Source organism: Besnoitia besnoiti (assembly GCF_002563875.1).
Source record: "Besnoitia besnoiti strain Bb-Ger1 chromosome Unknown contig00014, whole genome shotgun sequence".
NCBI classification, from domain to species: domain Eukaryota; phylum Apicomplexa; class Conoidasida; order Eucoccidiorida; family Sarcocystidae; genus Besnoitia; species Besnoitia besnoiti.
In genome coordinates this window covers 560,181-576,079 of record NW_021703916.1, presented here as the reverse complement: position 1 = coordinate 576,079, position 15,899 = coordinate 560,181, and the positions used below count along the sequence as shown (strand labels likewise).

The following is a 15,899-nucleotide window of genomic DNA, read 5'->3' as shown; positions in this document are numbered from 1 at the left end:
ATCCCCCGGCTGCCTCTCCACACTAACAGCACTCGGACACGCACCGCGGGAAGCGAGAAAACAAACACGCTCTGCTGGCTGCGCGCCTGCATGCACTGCACGCCCACGCGGGCCGCTAAACGAAACTATATTCTACATTCCTGTGAATATATATATATATATATTTAGGGTTTAGGGTTTTATATTTTCACAGGAATGTAGAATATATATCGGGCCACATACACACATATACGCGCGCGTGCATGCACCTACGTACACGTCTAATCAGTACACCGCAGGCGAGGGGAGATCTCCGTCTGGCGCAGGCGCTCCCAGGTGCCTCGTCCCCGGGGTTTGCCACAGCGGTGCAGCGCCTCGCGGCTTCCGTCGTCGCCAGCCCCCCCTTCTTAACTCTCGCGCCCCGTCAGCGCCACGACCTCAACGAAAAGAACGGAAGCGCGCGGAGAACGTCACCTGCCTTTCCCTAATTTCTTCTCCTTCTTCTCCTTAGACTGATCCGCGAGTGCGGAAAGAAATTTCTCCGCGTCCACCCTGGCGCCGAAGCGGAAGGAGTCTTGATCTGTGGGCGCAACGCAGAGACAGAAAAAAAAAGCTGTGGAGAGGAGAGACACGACGAAGGGACAAAGAAGTCCCGAAAATCCGAGCTATACAGCAGCGGCACGTCGATTGCGTGGCGGGCACTCTAACAGTACATCGAGAGTTTGTCCGATGCCTATGCATGGAGATATGTGTTCACATATCGTGCGCTATACAGATATGTGTTGCGCACACGCAAGCATATATATATATTAGTATATAGGCATTGAGGATTTGGCATCCGAATGACGCCCACGATGTCTTCAGGTCGTGGCAAAACGGCGACGTGGAGCGGATTTGCTGGCGCGCGTATCCGAGCAAAAATTGAGAAAAACTTATATATAGCTGTATGTAAGTGAATACGCACATATATAACAGTACGCATGAGTAGATTCAGTTTCGAGTTATGTAAGAATTGCCTGCCTCCTTTCTGCACTCACGTTTCTGCTCATCGAACGCGTTGCCGCTGCCCAGGCGTCGCTTCTTCCGGCGTGCTGAGAGCATGGCGCCACAAATCCCCGCGCAGAAAAGCGAATGAATGCGGACGCATGAGTTCAGCATGCAGACATCACGTTGAGAATCAGTTGCTTCTGAACGATCTACGGCGCACGCCTACAGCTCCCCAGAGTGAACAATAAAGCCGCGTGTAGCGCTCCGCCCTCACGAGTTTATCGAGGGGACGACGCGTCAGTGTATCTGAAAAATCTAAACTACGCATCTGCATGGCGTGTGACGATTGCCCTGCGACGCCTCGAAAGACAATGGTGGAGGGACCACCCCCATCCTCCGTAACGTAGCACACTCCCGCCGCTCACCAAGTAGGGAGGCATCCAGCTTTGTCTCCCGTGCTTGACCGGCAAGCGTATGAGGAAACGCGCAGAAAAAGAAAAAAAAAAGAAACCGAAAACAGCATACCTTGGTTGTTGGTGTCCGGAAACGTCGGCATGAGCTCCTTGAGCTGCGGCCTAGGCTTTTCCTGAAGAAAAACAACACTACCCAAAAACTAGAGGCGTGCGAAAAGGCGAGACAACACACAGATAAGCGTGCTTCCACACCCACGCGCGCGTAGACCGGCGTGAGACTCCCCTTTGCCGGTCTTCCTCTTTTTCTTCTTGCGCTTTATCTCTTCTTTGCCGCTGCAGTCGGTACGCCCCTGTACGCCTCCTCGCGTGCCCCATCCTGCTGCAGCCACGCGCGCCTTCGCGGCCTTCCGCTGAAGTCTTTTTTGCACTGCAGTGCCCTTCGGATGCGAATGCTGATGTGCGGAAGCCTGTGCAGAGACATCTTTCCTCCTACCTGGAAATATTCGTGTTGAAGCGCCTCGGCCGCCGTGATTCGCTTCGCCGGATTCAGCTCGAGGAGCTTCTGCAGCAAATCGAGGCCTAGATCTGTCAGCACGCCGCTGCTCTGAGGACATGGCAACGGAAACAGTGAAACCCCGATTCGAACGCGATTCCAAAAATAAACCTAAAGGCGCACATCGCGAAGCCACACAGCAGCAGACACGTATTTTCTCTACATTACATGCATATATATATATATATATATATATATGTGAATAGAGCAAACCGCACGCACGAGGTATACCGGCGTCGCGTGCAGCATGCGGGCGTGAACGAAGAGCGATGCGGTTCAGAGAGGCCTTCTGGCTGCGCGGACACTCGCCAATAGACATGCGAATGTCACGCCGCTTCACACGACAAAAGACAGCTATCTGCCTCCTGTCTCAGCCCTTAACCGTTTTGCACGTACACCCATCGCGAGGTGCTTGGAGGGCGGAGGAAAAGCTTCCCTCCACGAAGACTGGTACTGCGGCGGCGCGTTGAAGAATTTCTTATTTTTGATGTGCGGCAGCGAGAAGAACTCTGGCCACGAGGCCTCCGTCGGGGTCCCTGAGGGGTGCAGCGCAGTGAGGAGAGAGGCACAAAAACCGCGATGAAGGTGAATCGACTCATGCAGAAAAACATGACGCCCCCATCACGTCAAGCGGCGGACTCGGGGTCAGCGCAGAGGCCCGCAGAAAGCCACAAGGGCAGCGAGGCAACACACACACACAGTGAGCACAGCAAAGTCCTATTCAGAGACAGAGACATGACGAGAAAAAAGAACGGCACATTTCCAGCAGAAAGCACACACGCATGCAAACCTGTAAAAACCACACATAAAAATAAATAAATACATGAACAAATATATATATATATATATATATGCATTCGGAGATAGACGTGCCCTGCCCTCGGGCGTGCCAAAAGTATCGACGGCGTCGCCACAGGCAGCGGAGAAGAAGAGCGAAAGGGCATGGCACTCACCGCAGAGTTTGAAGATCGAGTTGAGGGTATCCAGTTCGCCATGGCCTGCGAAGAGAGGCTTCTTGCGAAGCATTTCGCCGAAGATTGCACCTGCATCGCAGCGCCCAGAGAGAACGCAGAGTGAAGTACTTGACAATCATTCATGGATTCAGACAAACGACAGGGGCACGAGTATGGAATGTATGCTACAGCATTGACCCCGGTCCAAGACAGCCCTCTCGAAGACGCCTCCTCGAGTGACGACCCAAAAGCACGGAATAATCGAGCTCCTCGCCCACCAGCACCCTCATTGCATTCAGCCTCGAAATCAAAAGAAGTCATCTCGGCGCTCACCGACTGCCCAGACGTCACAGGCCGCGTCGTACGTTCCCTCCCCCAGAAGGATCTCTGGCGGGCGATACCACAGCGTGACGACGTTCTTCGTGAAGACGCGGTTGTGCAGCGGAAAACCGAATTTTCTCGCCATCCCAAAGTCCGCGACCTTCAATACCTGCGCGCAACACAGACCGCACGCAGAAGAGACGCAGCGCGCCAAGCCTCAGAAAAAGAGAAGTAGCGGGCGGTGAAGAGACGGAGCGAAAAAACGCCAGAGGCGCCGCACACACATGCCCTCACGCCGGCGGAGAACGTTTTGAGACGGCGGAGAACGGGGAAAACATTCCAGAGCAGCGACCTGGCTGCGAAGCGACGGAAGGGCTGAGTAAATCCGGGAATTCTCCACGCCAAAGGTCCTTACTCCGCGATTCGAGTAGAGCAAATTGCTGGGCTTCAAGTCGCGATGGAAGACGAAGTTCGCGTGCATGTACGCCAGCGCCTCCAGAAGCTGAAGCATCGAGTCCAAAGCACGCAGGCTCAGAGAGAGCCGAGGAAGATGGAGAAAGGAATTCGTGGGACTACCATTCGCTCAAAACATAGTCGCGCGTTGCGAGGCAAGAGGAAGGGAGCGGGGCCGAGCCCCTTGACAGATGCTGAGGCGAAAAAGCTAAACCCTATATCGAAAGAACCTCACGTCCCGCAACGCGAAAGCGCCCTAACGCGGATATATATATATAAATATATATAAATACACATATTTATAAATAAAGGAATATATGCACATAGCCAGCAAAGAGGGGTGTGTGCCCTGCTTACCTGGTACAGGAGGCATTTCCTCTCTGCCGTAGAGAACTCGGGTTTCTCATCGAGCAGCGTCTTCAACTCGTGCTCAATGTACTCCATGACCTGAAAGAGCATGCACAACAGAGCCACGCAGAAAACACTTTCAGCAAGCAAAGAAAATCTGCCTCAGATTCCTCCGCACGCGCACCGGCAAGCAGACGCGCTTTTAAGCCGTCAATGCGTCCCATGCGTCCTTTTTTTCCTCCAGGAAGTCGGCGCGTCCTCACTCTCGACGCACAGTCACGCCAACGCTGAAGTCGTCATGAGCAGACCGCAGCGAGTGGACCCCGCCCTCGCCTCGCGCCAGGCCTCGGGCGCGCTTGTCGGTCGGAAGAGAAAAGACAAGATGGAAATTTAAGCTGAAGTGCTGATGACCGCCGAAAGTGAAGGACTCCAGCATTCTACTCCATTGAGTGAAAGCCGCAACGACTAGCTGCTCGGCGTCTTCAGGGTTGCCGAGTCTCACCATGAAGACCTGATGCTGGCCCGTGCCCACGACGACTTCCTGCACATCCAAGACGTTGGGATGCTGCAGCTCGAGCATGATGGAAATTTCGCGTAAGCTGGTTACGGGGAAGCCCTCGCTCCACAGGCGGTTGTGGTACTTGATCTGCTTCAGCGCCTGGAAAGGAAAACGCAGAGAGAGGCACAGCAAGATCGACTCAGTCGTGTAAGTTGATCGTCGAGACCAGCAAAAGAGAGGCGCAGCGCCTCTCATATGTTGCGTTTCTGCGAGCTGCTTCTTCAGCACTTACCACAATCTCGCCGGTGGCTCGGTTCATGGCGCGGAAGACCGCACCGTAGGTACCCTCGCTGATTTTGTTGAGCTTTTTGAAGATCTCCACGCGACGGCATCCGTACATCAAGCTGCTGCTGCGCTTGCAGACGCAACTGGCGCCAGCGAGCTGCAGCTGCTTCTGCAGCTCCTCTTCTTCTTCGCGTTCCTCCGGGTCGACATCTTCGTCGACCGGGGGGCTGACGCCCTCGTCGTCTTCTCTCCCTTCGCCCTGCGCGGCGCCCTCGTGCTTCCCAGGTGGCCCAAAAAGCCGCTTCTCCTCGGCGTCCCCCCTTCCGTCTTCCTCTGTCTTATCCTCCTCGTCTCCGCCGCGCCCTTCGCCGTCGCCCATCCAGGCGCCCCTGCTGCGGGCGCCGGCTCCGCGGCGCATCGAGACTTCAGGCCCGCTCTCGCCGCCGTCCGTCCGCGACGCTTGCTGCCCCTCGCGCCTCTTTTTTTTCGCGCTCTCTCCTTCTTCACCTGGCTTCAGCCGCCCCGCCGTTGACGCGTCCTCCTCGTCGTCTGGCGTGAGCAGCATCTCGTTCTCACCCGGCTCGGGCGTGAACAGTTCCTCCCGTTCCTCGCGTTCTTCCTCCTCCTCTTCGTTGTCTTCTTCCTCCGCACTCTTCTTCGCCTCCGGCGCAGCGGAGCTCTCTCTCTCTCTGCTCTCCGTCGTCGGCTCCTCTTCTTTCTCGTTCCTGGGCGGCTTCGCGCTCGCTTCTTCTTCGCATTCGTCGATTTCGCCTTCCTCCTTCTCGTCTTCCGCTTCCCCGGGCTTTCTGCCTCTCACCGCGTTCGTCGCGCCTTCACTCGGTCGCTCGCGGTCCACGCTGTCTCCGCTGGTCGCTCGCGCCCGCAGCGGATGCCGCCCTTCGTCTCTCTGCCGGTCCTCCTCTCGTCGCTCGCCGCAGCTTTCCCGTGCGTCGGGTCTCTCTCGATCGCGGTCGCGGTCGCGGTCGCGGTCTCTGGAGGTGTCTCCGCGCCGCGGAGCCGACCCGTTGCGAGACGGCGGCGAGAGGCCCTCTCTCGCGCCGTCTCTGTGGGCGTCTCTCTGGGGGCCTCGTCGTCCATTCCGCATGTCTCCGCCTCTGTCGCGCCTGTCGTTGCCCGCGTCGGGCTCCACGCTGTTCTCGCGCGTGATGGGGCTCGCGGATCGACTGACGCTCCGTCGCTCTTCGCTGCTGCGGGGGGTGTGTCTGCGGCCGCCGTCGTGCCTGGCGACACCGCGGTCTGCCGCGCCGCTGCCTCCGCTGCACGCGCCCGCTCTGCGTCTTCTCTCCTCCCGGTCATCGCTAGAGCCTTCACTCTGCGCCCTGTCCCCTGGGGCCGTCTCGCCTACCCTCCCCCGGTCTCTCCGCTCTCTAAAGTCCTCGCCTCGGCGCGGGCGCTTTTCATGCCGCGCGCCGGCGATACCTCGAGAGCTCGAAATATCTCTGTCGCGTTCTTCGCTCCGGCGCCGCCCCGAGGAGGACGCGGAGACCGCTTGGGAACTCGCGTCCTTCTCTCTCTCGCCCTCGCTCCGCTCGCGGCCGCGCGGGGGCCGCCGCGCGCGCGCCTCCTCCTCGCGCCTCACGCAGTCGCGCCCCCCCGCGTCGTCTTCCGCCGACCGGCGCACGTGGCCAGGCGTCTCTCTCTTGGTGTCTGGGGAGGAACCCCGACGGGCGTCTCGCGCGTGTGTCAATTCCTGGTGCCGCCTCCCGTGACACTCGCGGCTGCGGCTTCGCTCTCGCCTTCTGTCGGGTGCGCGGCTGACGCGCTCATCGTCCTCGTCGCGGTCTTCGAGGCGCTCTCTCTTGAGCGAGAGCCCATCATCTGTCGCGCCAAAACGCGAGGAGGAAACGCCCTCTTCGGAATGGCGAGAGTAGTAGCCGCGGCTCCCCTGCGACGCTCGCTCGTTGTCGCGGCTCTGCGGGCTCTGGCGGCTGCCCGCCGCGGGCGGGCAGCCGCCGGATGCAGCGCCGGCTGTAGCGCCCGCGGCGTCTTCTGTGGAGAAGGGACTGGGCTTCATTTCGCGCAAATGCGGATTTTTTAGGCCGCGGTACCGATGGAAATGAGTCGACCCGGGGCTCTTGCTTGCGTCGCCGGGCTCGCCCTCTGCGCCGCGCGGAGCCCGCGACCGCTCAACTCCGTCTTCCCGAGAGGACTCCGGCGTGGGCGAGAGCCGCGGAGAGACAGGCGACGAGGTCGACGCCGCGCTGGCCGCTCTGCACTCGTCAGCAGCGACCGCCATGCCGGTCAAGTCGCCCGCGCGCCTGCCGCTCACTTCGCGCTTCTCTGCGCCGTCGCCTCGCAGGCCGTCCTCTTCCTCCGCTCGCCGCTCTCCTGCGGTCGCCCCGCCGCAGTCGTCGCTGCAGCCGCGCGTTGCGCAGTCCGAGTCTCTCGGTGTGCTAGCCGTGCCCACAGCGTCTGTGGAGGCGTGGGAGGGCAGGTAGTGCGTCCGGGCGCGCATGTGCAGTTCCTCGAGCTGTTTTTCAACGTTTTCACTCAGCCGGCTGTGCCACTGCTGCAGCTCCTCCACGAGGGCCCGCGACACAGAGCCTCGGCCGTCTTCGCCGGCAGCTTTCTCTCGACTTGCCGAAGCGGCAGCAGAAGAGGGAGAGGGGTCAGCCGGTCGCTGGTTGCAAGCAGGCAGCTGCTGCGAGGAAGAAGAAACTGAGGCGACTCCAGGGCGCAGGGGGAGCCCCTCGGTCAAGAGAGCCGCCGTACTCTTCTTCCGGCCTTCGAGAAGCACAATCCGCCGCGCAGAAGCCTTGGAGGGCGGCAAAGGCGCCGCGAAGCGCCCCGGGGAAGCGGAGGACGCGATCTCCGACGCAGATGCGCTCGACGGGGGCGAAGGCGGCGAATGCCGAGACAAAGGCGCGGGAGCATGGGGGCCAGAGGCGGCGGGTGATGATGACGACGCAGAAGGCCGGTTGGGAGAGCTCGCCGCCAGGCCTGCGGCACCTGAGGTTGCATGCGACAACGTGGCCGGCCTCCCTTCGTCAAGAGGAGAAGCTCCCGCGGGCTCGCGTTCCAAGCCCGCGGCTTGACGGTCCTCGGCTACCTTCTTCTGCCCTTCTCCCAGCCGCCCTTCGTCCGTGGGAGGCGGTGTCGCGATCGCTTGCTGCCCGCGTGCCTTCTTCTCCAGCCTGTGAAGAGCAGGGGCTTCTGAGGGACCCAAACGCGTCGAAGTCGACGACGTCTTGAGCGAAGAAAGGGCTGGGGGAACCAAAGGCGCCTGCGCACGCTGTCGGTTCAACTTGCTTCGAAGCTCGTCCAGCTTCTGATGCATCTGGCTGTCCATCGCGCGAAAACGAGGAGAAAATCTGCCGCGGAATGACGGAAATAAATGTGCAGCGAGACCTGGGGGGCGGGGGGGGGGGGGGAGGGGCAGGGGGGATGACGACGGGGAGCGGGGGAGAAAAAGGGGTGAAGACCGAAAGGAGGAAGAAGCGACACGGAAACGACACAGAAACGGACCGAAACCAGATGAGAATATCCCCCCAGAAGCGCAAACACGTCGGTTCACAGTCGCCACGGTATAGGAAATGGCGCACGAAACAGCGGGCGCGCGACGCTAGACGAATAGGCGAGCCGAAAAGAAGGGATGGAATGCATCCAGAAGAAGAGCCGCTAACAGGTTCCTTTGTTGTTGAGGCATCTACGCCACACAGGATCGTAGAGAGGACAGCTGCATCTCGGTGAAATCGAAACGAGAAAGAAAAGAGGAGTGATCCATGCAACACGCGGGTGGCGTTCTTTGTGGAGAGACGAGGCGCGCACGGATGCACACCACAGATAGGAGCCACGAACGCGCACGCGAGATTAAGACAAGATACTCCTAAAGCGAAAACACAGAAGAAGAGAAGCAGAAGACAAAGGCCAAAGACCTACGACGAGACGGGGGTTGTCCGCCGAAACCCGAGAAAAGAGCTGTCTTCTCAGAGACTAGAACGCAGCCGAAGGACTCAGAAGGCATCAGCGAGAAACCCGACGACTGAAATCGAGTGTAAACACTAGGAGAAGCCATCTGCGGTACCGAAGCAACCCGAGAAAAGAAGGCATGAAGAATTCACGCGAGGAGGACACCACGAGGCTCAAGGAGGAAAACGAAACCGGGGAAGCCAGGTTCAGCACATCCTTCCCACTGAAACGCAGAGGAAGTTCAGCCTTCGAAATCGAGTGAAGCCAAGTTCAGTCCGTCAGGTTAAACTTCGCTGTTAAAGGAGCAATAGCAAACGAAAAGCCGTCATGCACAGCGCAGCAGCACCAGGGAGAAAACGCCTTTTTCCTGTTGCGTGCCCGCTCTGCCGGGATCGCCTTTTAGTCGGGGACCGCCTACCGCTGCGCCGGTCATTCTACCGTTCCGGTCACTAGTCAGTTTTTGCCACATTCTCTGTTCGTAGTGAGTCAATGGGCATTCCTCGGGATGTCAAAAGGTGGGCAAGTCATGAATCGCGACGGCCAAAGAGCTTCCAAGCCAGGTGAGACAATAGAGGCAAATCGAAGAGTTCTCACACCCCCGAGAGGGCCTTCTGTAAGGATGCCCTCATAGAAGAGGATCAAACAGTGCCTGTGCCGCATTCTTGAGTCGGCATCGAGGCTGAGGTGACGCAGGAGGCCGCGTCTGCTTTTACACAGATACAAAGAGACCAGCGGCACTGTAGAAATCTGCCTGCTGTTCTAGCCTCTGCATGGATGGGTAAACTCTTTGGCTGCAAAGCCTTCGTGAGGCGCAGTGAATGATGAGGCACAAGAGGTCTCTCTCGGACATCTACGTCCACCAGCCGAATGCCAGACCTGGACTAGCAGCGTCAGGTCATCGTCAGGCACCAGGCGAGAACGCCGTGCTCCACGCAGGAAAGCAAACTACAGCCGAAGTGTCCCGGCTCCTCATTGGAGCGTTTCCTTGCGTTTTCAACGAAAGGACCGCAACTCGAATTCGTTTGATGCATCTAGTCAAAGCAACTACGCAGACGGCCACCTCCGGTGGTCCTTGGGCACATCGTCGTAAGGCTCTGACAAGCCTGACCGTGTCTCCTCTGGTCTCATTTGCGCATGTCGTGGCATTCAACGTTGTTTCTGATGACAGTTACGGTCACCAAGGCGAGCTACATCTTCCCTGGCACTGTCAGAGGCGCTTGGCGTGCCATCTCTCTCTCCGTTAATGCAACGCGTCTAGCGCCTGCTGTCAGAAGCTACCCACGACCAGAGCTGATTCGAAAAAGAGCTATAAGAAAAAGAGTGCACTGGCCCCTCACAGCTTCCCTGAGGCGTCGGTGCACCCCTGCCAACACCCCAGTCTACTGCCCCACTTCCCCCCCGTCAGCGGAAGTAACGCTCCCAATACGAGCGCGGTTCGCCGCAGCTGTGGTCCTCTTTTTTAGGTATATATCACATTCCGTGGGCAGCCCTAGCTAGCGGAACAATCAAGCGAAAACATACTAGGAATGAAGACCGCCAAGAGCTGATCGGCGAGGTAGGTCGGCATGTGGAAGGCTCGCCCCCACCGGGGCGGGAACGATGTAGCAAACGCCGGTAAGTCTTTGAAAGGTGACATCAAGGGCAGCAAATGTCATAGCACGTCCACGCAACGTTATACTCACGAAAGAAGCACCTATGGTATATGTGCAGATATTTCGTGGGGACGCGTCGGTTTCAAGGTGCCAGCCAAAACTCACTGGCGCGTAGCGAGCACGTCAACATGAGAAGTCCCAGCCACTTCCGCGGCAGTGTTGGCTCACGGGCTGACCTAGATTGTCCCCATCGTCCTAGCGGTGCATAGGCTGTATGCCTCTTGTCTGAGCCTGCACACAAATGTAGTCTCGCGTCACCGACTGCGCACGACTTGAGAGAGAGACGCATGCGACCAACTGACTTCCATGTGGGACATGGTACGGCCTACACAAGCTTCTTGGTAGCCAGCCAGGAAATGACGAAACGCGATACAGAGCGCAAGTGCCCTTCTATGGCAGCGAAACTGACTCATACTACAAGCACTGGCAATCTGCCACCCGGCGTCCTCGCGCTGCGCCTTTGCCGCATTCAAGCTCTGCCCGTGCTCACACACTCAGAGTATCCAAGCCGTCTCCTCTCGCCCGGCATTCCGACGACTGTCCCCGAAGGCCGGCGGTTGGGAGCCTCGGAACAACTGTATCTCCGTTGCCGCACGAAGGTCTGCAATTTCTCGAATCCCGAAACGCACGGGTCTCCATCGTGGCTGACAGCTCTGTTCGTGTATCCAATTCCTGGAATGAAACCCACTTGACACGCACCTTCCTCCACATAACAAAGGCCGCATTCCTTCGGTTTCCGGGCAAAAATGTCAACTGGGTCCGTTTGGTGCCCACGGGGCCGGCCATCCAGGATGATGGTTAATGGTTCGTGACACCTGACTAGAAATTCCGCGGTGTTTCCACTTACACCCGGCCGTCGGGTACAACCCATTCCACCGGAATACAACCAAGCTTGGAGGAGGCTTCCCTGATTTGCTGACCTCCCCTACAATCTCCGAAAGAACCATTAGGGGTCGCTATGCCCTGCGTGGACCGTGTTCATCGTCCTCCTCCGGGGCTCAGGAACGCTGTTTTCCCCACTACGGCAGCTGTGGCAATACGCAGTCGACATCCACTAAACCGGGCCATTTCTCACAACTCTACTTTGGCCGGCGGACTGCTGGTCGTGGCGTTAGGGGCGGATCGGCCGCGGTTCACATGTAGTCTAAGAAATAGGGTTTCACCGAGCGTTGCGCGTTACGAATACAGTCAATATCCCGTTTCACTGCTCTATGCAGCATCGCTTGACGGTTAGACCAAAGCTACGCCGTGCCTGTTTGCTGCTAGTTCGTCTCTGTAGTAGGCTTATCCCGGCAGAGTGCCTCCATCTTCAAGTCCTGAAGAGAAGGCCTGCATCACAGGCCCGTGGCCTCCCTATTTATATGGCCATAAGTGGGTGCCGTTTGCGCCTGCCGGGAATTCACACAATCTGAATGCACTGCTCTCCCAAAGGCGTCCCCGGACGTGGGACGCCCCGGGAGAAGCGAATGACTGTGAATAACCTGGTAGTCCACCTGTGCGACTTTAGGCGCAGCCTGACGCTTCCCTGGTACACGCAGTCTGTTACTGCCGCTGACCCCCGACAGAGACGGCACGAGCGACTTCGGGTGTTTTTTGGCCACACAGAGGGACTCCTGGCAAAGCAGCGATCTCTTCCCTGTACCCTGGCCGGCAAAGGAAGCGCTGCCGCGGGACCGAGAGGTTGCAGGTGTTTGCCGCTCATCCAGAAGGACTGAGCCAACATTAGGACGCTTGCCCGGAGAATACACACGCCCCGGGTCCCAGGGGGGCGCACTCTTTTCTCCGAGAGAGGTATCTCGCGCGCGAGAATCCGGTAAATGTGGCGGGGTAGATGGTATATGGATCGGCATCTCGGTACACCCAAACTTGCTGCATCTCACATCTTCCATAGAACAAAACGGAAACGGTAAAGGCAGTTCCTCCCTCGCGCTGACTGCCGGGGACATCACTGTATTTTCTGATATAACGCCTTCAGGGGGGTCGAAGAACGAATGGCTAATGGGTGTCGTGGACGACGCAGCGCCCACTGGTGAAATGTTACTTGAATCACTCTGGGGTGCGTCCTCCTGAGCACTTGCCTGCGAGTCTGCATCCACCGGGCTCAGCTGACTGTCTCGAGGGGCATGAACGCCGAGCAGCGTGGCCCAGTCGACGCTTCGCGCCCACGGTGATTCGTCCACGGCTGCGGCCACCATTTGTACGATGGAGTCATCGTCAGAAGCTCCCCACTGGGCTTGTGTTCCCTCGCTTGACGGCTCGTAGAACGCCAGCAGCACACTGTCGTCACCCGAGCTCGTGCCTGGTGTCACATCTGAAGGGGCACCATCATTCAACACCTGGAACGCTCCGGGGCGCCCTGGTGGTGGTAGATCAAAGCTCGTAGCTGCATGCATACTCGCAGACATATTACCGTGATGCAATCGATCGAGGGTCGACACTGTAAGGATGCTCCGGCCGGCCGCTTTTCGGAGTGTACTGCGGTGTGCATAGATTTCCCTATTGCGGTGAGGAAAGCTGTGCCTCGTTACCCCGCCGTAGCATCTACTGAACACCGCTCAGCTGAGAATCACGCAAGCGGAGCGAGATCGCAAGGAGCACCTCAGACGCTGGTGTAGTAACAGCAGGGATGAAACGCCACCATCCCTTAAAGCCGTTAACCCACTAAGAAAGTCACCATATATGGGTTGCCTGGAGTAGATCACCACGAAATCGAGTAACCTGTCGGGTGAAACAAACCACAACGACTCCTTATGAACTGCAGGTACCGCGGGAGACGCTCGCTGCCTGCGTTCAGTTGCAGCCTAGGTCTTACCAGCGGACTCCTCGGTAGGTCTAGGCTGGGGCTGCGTCTCACCACCTCGTGATTGAGGAGCCAACACGCTCCTTGAGGTCTCCCCAGCGCTGGGCGCTGGGTTCGATATATCCGCAAGGCTTCGTTCTTTCTCTTCAAGCCTCGCCCTCAGCTTACAAAGTCTCAAATTCCTCCGTATAGCAGCCCTCCGGTAGTTGTGTCGGGCATCGCGTGCCCATCTGGCCGCCGGAGTTGTGGCACCAACGTCCCCCATACGCTCCCGGATGTGTCTTGCCACATAAGAGTCGAGGTCTTCTTTGTCGTCCTCTTCGACCTGCTGAATCTGTGCTCGGAGGGCAGCAATTTCCATCTTCAAGAAAAAACTTAGTGCAGGTCCAGTTCGATAGCCTGTAAGAAGATGCTCGCGCAAGTCGCTACTGAATACCGCGAAATGCGAGGGCCCGGGTGTGTCACCCACCGCAGCGCTTCCTGCCCCAGGCGACTCGTCGCCTCGGGCAGCCGCTGCTGACCTGCCCACCACCGGTCGGACAGATCCAGTCGGCGCTTCATAGACCGGGCGCTTTACCGATGACGCCGCTACGTCCGGACAGACAGCCGCGGATTCTCCAGCAGGTGACCCTCCTAGATTTAGCCGGTCGCCCGGGGGCAAGTCGACGAAAAACGAGGGCCCGAAGGCACGGGACTTGCATTCCTCCGTGGCTACAGTTGCCTCATCACGTGACTGGCCGTCTGACATCGCAAAGAATAAAACCAGTAAAGTGTCCGGCAAACAATATACCGCAAGGGTGCTCGCGTGTTGTCTCGTGTCATTCTCTGGAGTTCCATTCACACACGCAGACCAATTTGACTGTCCAGAGAAAGCGCGGACAGATCACAAGGCGTGGCCAGCTCCCCTGTCCGTGCGCAACACACCTGTGAATAGGCGCGAGCAACAGACTGAAGATCTTCGCGTAGTGAAATAGAACGCAGAACATGCACAAGACGAACTAACGAACGAAACTCTTCACGACCCTCCGCGACCTCACTCTCACAATGGACGTTTTACCCGCGCCCACGACGCACTCACGCGTAAGCAATTGCTGCAGGCTTGGCTGGCTCTTCTGTTGCGGCGACAAAATCGCAGCCGGGGCAATAGAGGCTAGCCGCTGGCGCTCCTTCGCCACAGCCTGGCGGAAATAGGCCAGCTCAACCCGCTTGGGGGATGATGCCTCGTATTCCGCTTCCGCAGCGGATAGAAATTCCCTTCTCTCGGGCTCGTCACTTAAAAGAAAACCTAGCCCTCGACGCTCTGCTATTGCAAATTTCTGCCGGACGTAGCTTTCACGTCTCCTCTGCTCTTCCCTTTCCAGTTCTCGAAGATCGTGCTCCAACAGTTGCAGTCTCAACTGCGAGCACAGGAATCCTTCACGTGAAGCTGAAGCGCACCCTACCACACTTGTACACCCGGTCACCGAACGTACGCCGGATTGTGTTACTCCACTCTCCTGTGCCTGGCTCCCGCTTAGACCATCCGCTGGTGCAGCATTACTGCAGGTTACCACCTTCGAAGAGCCACTGTTGGTTGAGCTCGCCAACGACTTCGGTGCTCTATCACTACTCCAAGCACGTTCCAGCATAGTTCCGGTACTCGCCGAAGACGTACAAGCGGCTGCTCCAGCATGTAAGGCGGACTCACAGCCCAGAATGGAAGAAGTGCTCGTCGGAGAGACGCACTCGTTGCGTGCAGCAGACGATAGGCCTCCTGAAAGTCAGGCAACACCGCCAACAGGCTTCTCGCACGTACGGACGGCGACAAGGTGTACGTCAAGACAGCGTTTAGGCGGGCGTCATCCCGTTGCCCGACCCTTTTGAGTCTAGGGTCTCGGTTCATATTGTCGGGCAGACATGTCGACGCTCTAGCGTCAGTCGGCATGAAATTCAACCCCGCCATGCAGTGAGTAACGCGGATCACTCCTTGAGCGGTTCGCTGACACAGTCAGGTATCGAATTATCCGCACATGTGAGTCCTGCTCCGGCGGCTCAACAGAGGAATGACACGTTCATAGGGTATCCGCCATCAAGACATCTATACGTAAAACCAGGGCTGCGGCGGCCTACAGCTTTGAGTGTCAGCAGTGCGTGAGACAGGATGGATGCTGGTGCTTACCACTTGAACCTTTTTCAGGGCTGTCTGCGGCATCCAGTTGGCAGCCTTCAGGGTGAGCAGTCACAGTACTACCTGCAGCATGCCTAGCGTTGTTGCTTTCTCCCGGCACGGGATTCAGCTGGTGAAGGTTCACCAGGAGCTTGTTGAAAAGCTGGTGCATTTTCATGTGCCGCCTTGCCGCGGCTCTTCGAAAGTTGCGCTTCGCGTCACGAACCCACGTGGAGGGCACGGTATAAATGTGTGCCTTCTCCATGCGAGCCTGAATGCGCCTTCTCACGTAGTTGCCCGCACCCTCCCGTCCCTCCTCAAGTAATTTCACTAGCTTCATCTGCGTGCTTGCTAGTTCTCTAGTCATCCGAGCCGCCTTTGGAGAGTGAGGCAAAAACTCAGCATCTCTGAAAGGCGTTTGTTCACCTCCTTGCGACCATGCGCTGCTAACGTGATCAGCGCCAGCCTGAAGGTCAGGGGGGTCCGGATCGCTGAGAGTTCCGGCAGGGCGATTGACGCCGTGCGTGGGCGCTGTCTGGGACAGCACTGCTACTGCCGATTTCTCTGCGTGGACGTCCAT

The 15,899-nt window shown here is 58.0% G+C and overlaps 2 protein-coding genes across 2 annotated transcripts; both read right to left on the bottom strand.

The window, feature by feature from the left end:
- Positions 1 to 449: 449 nt before the first annotated feature.
- BESB_025620 (putative cell-cycle-associated protein kinase CDK) lies at positions 450 to 8,101 on the bottom strand (the record flags this gene model as incomplete). The annotated part of the gene is made up of 11 exons (XM_029361242.1): positions 450 to 559; positions 1,017 to 1,070; positions 1,492 to 1,552; positions 1,873 to 1,983; positions 2,329 to 2,468; positions 2,886 to 2,975; positions 3,219 to 3,375; positions 3,622 to 3,708; positions 4,017 to 4,106; positions 4,510 to 4,665; positions 4,799 to 8,101. 11 exons carry the CDS (start codon positions 8,099 to 8,101, stop codon positions 450 to 452), a joined length of 4,359 nt encoding a protein of 1,452 aa, XP_029215597.1.
- Positions 8,102 to 11,392: 3,291 nt separating this feature from the next.
- On the bottom strand, positions 11,393 to 15,899 carry BESB_025610 (uncharacterized protein; the record flags this gene model as incomplete). The annotated part of the gene is made up of 5 exons (XM_029361241.1): positions 11,393 to 11,401; positions 12,401 to 12,756; positions 13,342 to 13,914; positions 14,231 to 14,926; positions 15,332 to 15,899. 5 exons carry the CDS (start codon positions 15,897 to 15,899, stop codon positions 11,393 to 11,395), a joined length of 2,202 nt encoding a protein of 733 aa, XP_029215596.1.